This window comes from Hibiscus syriacus, unplaced genomic scaffold (genome assembly GCF_006381635.1).
Source record: "Hibiscus syriacus cultivar Baekdansim isolate YM2019G1 unplaced genomic scaffold, ASM638163v2 tig00110429_pilon, whole genome shotgun sequence".
Classification (NCBI taxonomy): Eukaryota; Viridiplantae; Streptophyta; class Magnoliopsida; order Malvales; family Malvaceae; genus Hibiscus; species Hibiscus syriacus.
In genome coordinates, this window is record NW_024062733.1 from 4,273,125 (window position 1) to 4,279,834 (window position 6,710).

Here is a 6,710-nt window from a genome sequence, read left to right on the forward strand (position 1 = left end):
AAAATTAAAAGTACAGTGAGTGAGTTTGGAGAGAAAATAAAGTTGAATGATTAATTGTGTAATTTACCCTTTGTACATTTACATAGGTGAAAAAATATGAGAGACGCATTGCACTCCATGCGTTTCACCCAAATTTGTGTGTAAATCGCTTGGACTCCAACGCGTCTTCGAATTTACTGTAGCATTCACTATATTTCACGAAATAATTTCGAAATTGTCCTATTCGAACAATTTTTCTTTCAACGGCATTATTTGAGAAAATTAGCCTGTCATTTTGGTACATATACTAAACACAACTTGAACAATGCTTAGCTATAATGATTTCATCATAAAAATGGGGAAACAGCTGGAATCACTTGAATGGGCCGCAAGAGTATCCAGTGCAGAGACCCGTGGCACTGTTGTAAGGGAACAATGAGACGGGTCGACAAGCCGGCAGCTCTGGGATGTGTGTGTCGTTGCTGAGATACTCCACCACCTCTTGCATGCCCGGCCTACCTTTCGACTCATTCAATGTACAAAGCAACCCGATTTCCAAAACTCGAATGGCTTGCTCCAAATTAACCAGCGACCCCATCCTCCCATCCACCACCTTCACCTTCTCATCCTTCACATGCATTCTCCAAGCAAAATCCACCAAGTCCCTTTCGTCTTGCTTTGCTTCTTGGTCTAATCTCCCCCGTCCTGAAACCACTTCCAGCACGAAGATGCCGAATTCGAACACGTCGGCTGTCTGGCTGATTGCAGACTCGAACCTTCTCGAATCTGTTGCAGAAAGCACCATCCCGAAATCGCCTAGTACTGCCCGGAAGCTTACGTCGAGAAAAACGCTGCTTGTTTTCATGTTCTTGTGAGCCAGCTGCTTAGAATGAAGGAAGCTCAGTGCTTCTGCGATGTCGTTGATGACTTTTAAACGCCGTGTCCAGGGAAGAAACCCACCGCCGAATAGCCATTTGTCGAGGCTTCCGTTGGTGTAAAAGTCGTACACGATCATCATTTCATTGTTATCGTGACACCATCCCCTGATGGGAACCAAATTCGGGTGTCGGACTCGGCTCATGGAACCGATTTCCTTGAGAAGCCGTCGTCTATCCAAGCCTTGCTGTGAGTTAAGAAACTCGGCTGACAGCCTTTTGATGGCCACTTGACAGCCGTTTGAAAGCTTCCCTCTGTAATAAACGCCTCTGGCATCGCGGCCTAGGATTTCTGCCTCGCCAAGACCCCGAGTTGCTGATGAAATCTCGGAAAACGCGAAGCGGCGGGGCTTGTTCGGAGGCCTGGGCCTCTGGGTTTTCTCTGGTAAACCTGTAAGTTTAGAGTTGCCAGTTCTTCCCCTGCGGATACAGAAAATGAAACCAATCATGGTGGCCAAAGCTAGTACAGAAACGGTAATGAAAATAAAAAAACTGCTGGACGGTTCTTTAGTAGATCTCTTTTGGGTAGTTTGAGCACTGGCCTCAGATTTCTGCAACGTGATTTTACTCTCACAGGTTTCCTCCGAAGGGAAACGAAGAAAAGCTTGGCTGGTTGCGCTGAAGTTCCAGGAGAGTACGTTATGAATTTGCGTCTTGTTCCCTGTGGACGCTGAGAACCCAATGAACATGTACTCATTGAGATGGGGAGATAGATCGAGAGAACCGGAGAAGATGGGTTTAAAAGGGTAATCATTGCCATCTGATCCGAGATGGATTTCCATCCATCTACGAGGACCATCGTAAGTAATCCAAGCCCGATGAACCGAACCATCGTTAAGAAACACCCCAAAATCTAAGGCATCGATGGTCTTGGTGGAAACAATGCTAGCAAGATTAACGCCAACATGATTGTCATTCGGATCTCGAAACTCCGGATTCCGGTGTGTATCGAATTCGATGCCTACGGCTTTGTAATTTTCCTGACAAGCATCATTGAGCATACCTAGCCATGGTCCAGGTCGTCCCACGGTGAACTCATCAGGGACTATGATAAATGTGAGACCACTGCCTCCTCGGTGACGCCCACCGGCGCTAGAATTGCTGAATTGAAAAGCAAAGGTGGTTTGAAAAGATGCTGGGGTTTTGGTGAGTGGATCAAGCAGGCGGACCGGCGAGGAGTAAATGGCTCTCCCTGCCTGATGTCTCAGATCAAAGGCCACTGATTCATCTGGAATTTGGATAACACCTTTTTCCATCGAAAGCTTCGCACTCCCAAGAAGCTTCACGTCTGATGAAACTCTGGGATCATCAAGGCTGAAATGTGCGAAGTAGATGTTCTTGGTCACATTTATCACAGGTCCACTTGTTGTAGCTGATGAATTCACGAGAACCAACAGGTGCATCAATACTAGAAGATGAAGTGACGCAGAAGAATAACAAATTCCTTTTTCCATTTTCTTGAGCAATGAATTCTTGCAGGGCCGCCTATGAAGATAAGCTGCAAGCAAAGATACTGTCAAAACTTATACGGATGTGGCTATACAATCTCCTCCCATACCAGTCAAGCATTTCCTTACAAGACATGAGTTGTTTTTTTGTCGCTTGTCCAATATTTGTGACAAAAGAACACTCAAATCCAAGACGGGTTTAAGATAATAACAAATATCTTTTAAAGAAGGATTATTTCGTCCTGCCAAAATCTCCATTCACAAATCTGATGGTGCCTGAGCGCCGCATGCAAACACGTTTCAAGAGTTCTATATTTGCACTAATTCATGGTGGGGACAATGATTGATACCATTGATCATGCGTTTTCCAGTTGGTCCCCCTACTCAATTATTGTGCTATTTTGATTAGAGACCACAACTACCAGTTCACTAAGTACTACTAATATAAATTATCTAGAATAATACCCAACAATTTAAACGGTTCATAAATAAATGAAAAAAATATTAACAAATTAAATAATCTCATTTTCTTATTTCAAATTACCATCTATCTTATATTATAGAAAGAAAAGAACAGCACTCTAGAACAGGAAAGCGTGTTACTGCTAGGAAAAACAGAAGCATTACAAAAATTGGTACAACGTTATTTCTAGCAAACACATTCGATGCTCTAATGGTCATAAGAAGGGTATTTAATTTCAGATAGTGTTTTTATTTCTTCATTTGTGTCAAATAACAACACCACTCATAACAATATCTGGATTAAATAAAATAAAAGAAAAATTCTTGTTGAACAAAATAATTGAGGATATAAAGATTCTGACTTGCTTAACACCAATCATGTCGATTATAGTAAAATATGATCAAAGTTACAGTATCTATATATCAAAGACTCTTACAAGTTCCCTTTGCGTGCCATATCAGAATTACATTTCTTATAACATTTTAAAAGAATCTAGAACCGACATGACCGGTGCTAAAGAAGGCAAAACTCCTCTGTTTTCGTAGTTGTTGGAGTGTGGAAAACAGTAGGTTCTCTGTCTATCTCCATTAGCTGACTACGTTTCATGGTCTGTTTATCAAGAACCAATATCAGCTTAAGGGCTTTGGTAAGACCCATTCACTAAACTAGAATTCAGAGCAATAGTTGCTTGCTACTGTGTCTGAAATTGCTTGGATTTAATCATTTTTAACGACAGCTTAAAACAACATTTCTAGTTCTTCACCTCAATTTCCTGCATCATTTTAGTTGTAATTACTTATATTTTCATGTGAACATCAGATCCACATTATCATATCAGTGTACAAAAGAGGCATATAGTTCAACAGCTACAAATGTAAACAGCTTTGGGAGATAGAAATATGATTAGAACTAAGCAAATTACAATTTCACGACTCACGAGCATGATGGAATACTTTAAGCTCTATCTTTTTCTAGGATGTATAATCACAAACTCAGAAAAGCGTTTGAAATTATGTGATGAACCTCGTGTGAGTTGAGAGCAATGTAACAATAAACCAACTCCTCCATTGCATTCCAATCGCTTATACCTGCAGCATCAATCATTTCAAGTATCGATTCTCTCACATCGGACAAAGGGTCATTAGATACCTTAACTGCGCAAATACTACCAGCAAAAGCACCGCTAACTTCACCAGGCAGGTCGGCTGAAAAGCTAATTCTCTCGTGCCTGTTTCTTTTCCTTTGAATCTTGTTTCGCTCCCCAGCACCATCCCTCATGGCTACTGCAAAACTAAGCATGCCATTACCAGCTCATTGAAGATATAATATCTCTCGTTTGGTAATTGCTTGCTTAAAGGGGTACTCGAGTCGAGTCGAGATCAGGCGCTGGGGACAGGGGCCGAACACATGATAGGTAGTTACAAAGGCCTTTTGAATGCAATCCTGCATGTTTGTTAATTAATGTTACCAAGGCGTTCCAGAATTAATGTTCATGTGAGGTTGTTGAGAGCTCCCTCCCTCTCTCTCTCAGAAAATATTACTCAGTTCTAGTTTTTCTTTACTTGTCAAAAAAATATTTGACTAATTTTTAAAAAGAATCCAACAAACTGGACCGAAGGTTGAAAAGTCTTAATTTCTAAACTAATGAAATTTACATAAGATACGTGGAGTTTCTATTTCATTAATAATCAACGCTCTAGCACCGATGTAATTATTTCAATGATTAAATAAATTAAAATCCTTGAATTAATCAAATTTCTCATTCAAATTTTTCAACATATTAGTTATAGCTTAATATTAAATTAATATATACAAATAAAATTGTATAAATAAATTTGTTATGTTGTAGCTTGTTAGGGTATTTGTTATTTTTTTTAGTGAGATTCAAGATAGAATCCAAATACAAGAAAAAAAAAACTAATGATATTATTACCTTAACATAATTCCTACTCTGTTTTTTATTATTTGACATCCACGATTTATAATTGAGCTTCACAAAACATTTTGGTAAGTGAAAGTTTAGCTGAGCATGAATTGGATCATGTTTAACATTGTGGAAAGAAAATAAAAATTTGAGATGAAAAAAAAGTAGAACTTCACTAATTAACCTAGCTGTCGACACTGTTTTTCGTCTAGGCGGGGAAAAAACCGATATCGATTTGCGGTTTTTTTTTTAAATAATTTTTGAAATGTAAGGAGTCGCCACCAATTATTTAAGATGCGATTGGAACACCATAAAAAAATTGGGTGATTTTAATAAAAGATTTTATTTTTATCAAAATATCGAGTTTTAAGGTCTGCAAAAATCCATAAATTGGGTTCGAGAGTCAGTTACGCGTGGGGAAGGATTAGCACCCCACAAGCGCCACAAAATTGGTATCTAGTTGATTATCCTATATTTAAAATTGAAAAATTTGAGTTTGATCTTTATTTAATTTAAAAATCATTATGGATGCAAAAAGTTAAAAAGGATATTCGTTTATTTAGGTCAATAGCATTCACCCCCTAGCACAAATGTTGGAGATTAGCTATTGTGCCTAATAACCGGACATTGCTTTAATTTTAAAAATCATTATGCAGTCTTGAAAAGGATGTCGACTTATTTCGGGAATTACCAGTAGTCACCCCCGAAGCATGATTGCAAGAGATATACTATTAATTCCTTAAGAAGTGAACAGTTCCTTAGAGTTAAAAATAAAAATGCGATCAACCAAAATTTTAATTATCCTAATTAAATTAAAAGTAAATTAAAGTTATTTCGAGCTTAAAGTGTCAAATTATGAAAGTTAAAGGACCTAAAGGCTCAAACCTAGATGTGTAGGTTCTAATATCAACCCTATTTTATTTTTAGAATGATTATTGAATCGAATAATCGAGGTGGTCCCTTTAGCATTTATGCGAGGGCCGACTTGGATTATTCCCTAAATTAGGGGACTACATTGAAACCTATCTAAACGTGGAGGCTCTATTTATCCTATTTAATTATGTTAATGTTAAAGCTCTAATCAAGTTTGGGGACTAAAAAGTCAAAGGATTAAAACAAAAGAACTACAATTATGAGATCTAAATGTAAAAGTCTAAAGCTTAAGGATCTAAGTCTATAATTCTTAAAGTTCAAAGGATTAATCAACAAATAAAAGCCCTAATAATTATTAAAAAGGAATTAAATTAAAATAATTTTAAAATTATTCGAAGATTAATAAATTAAGGATTCAAACAAATCGACTCGAGTATTCGGGCATTTTTATGCGAAAACTCGAATCGATTTGTTCCCTAATTAAAACTAAGGTAAAATCCTAATTACTAAATCAAATTTAAGGCTTAAAAATATAATCTGTACAAATGCTAAAAAAATAATTAAATATAAAAACTAGAATAACAAACCCTATTAAAATAAAATTAAACAAGCAAGAATATAAAAAAAAGTAAAAATACGTAAGGATTAAATTGCAAGGAAAAGAAAACAGAAGTAAAAACATTCATGGTAAGCAAACTAAAATAACCAACAATTAAGAATCTAAAATTGAAACAAATGAAAGTGACCTAGTGGACAGAATGTAAAAGTACACAAAACCTTGAAGGACTAGAGCAAAATTATATCTAAAATTCTAACCAGTTAAAGAAAAATAAAACATAAATTCATGTAATCAAGTCACAAACGTTTGGGTTAAAATAAACGGTCATTAAGACCAGGACTATAGTGTAAAACACCACAAACATCAAATGGCATAAATGCAAATAACCCCAAAAATTATTACTAAAACATAGCAATGGTAAAATAGCAAAATAGGGACATATAAATTCGAGGTGTCATTCAAATGTATCAACGAGTGACCAAACTGAAAGAACACATTAAAACTAGGAGGACTAAAAACAAATATACCC

The 6,710-nt window shown here is 36.9% G+C and overlaps 1 protein-coding gene across 1 annotated transcript; it reads right to left on the minus strand.

Moving 5' to 3' along the window:
* Positions 1-222: 222 nt before the first annotated feature.
* Positions 223-2,542, minus strand: LOC120125164 (L-type lectin-domain containing receptor kinase VIII.1-like). The gene has a single exon (XM_039143661.1). It carries the CDS (start codon positions 2,366-2,368, stop codon positions 353-355), a length of 2,016 nt encoding a protein of 671 aa, XP_038999592.1. The 5' UTR covers positions 2,369-2,542; the 3' UTR covers positions 223-352.
* Positions 2,543-6,710: the final 4,168 nt, after the last annotated feature.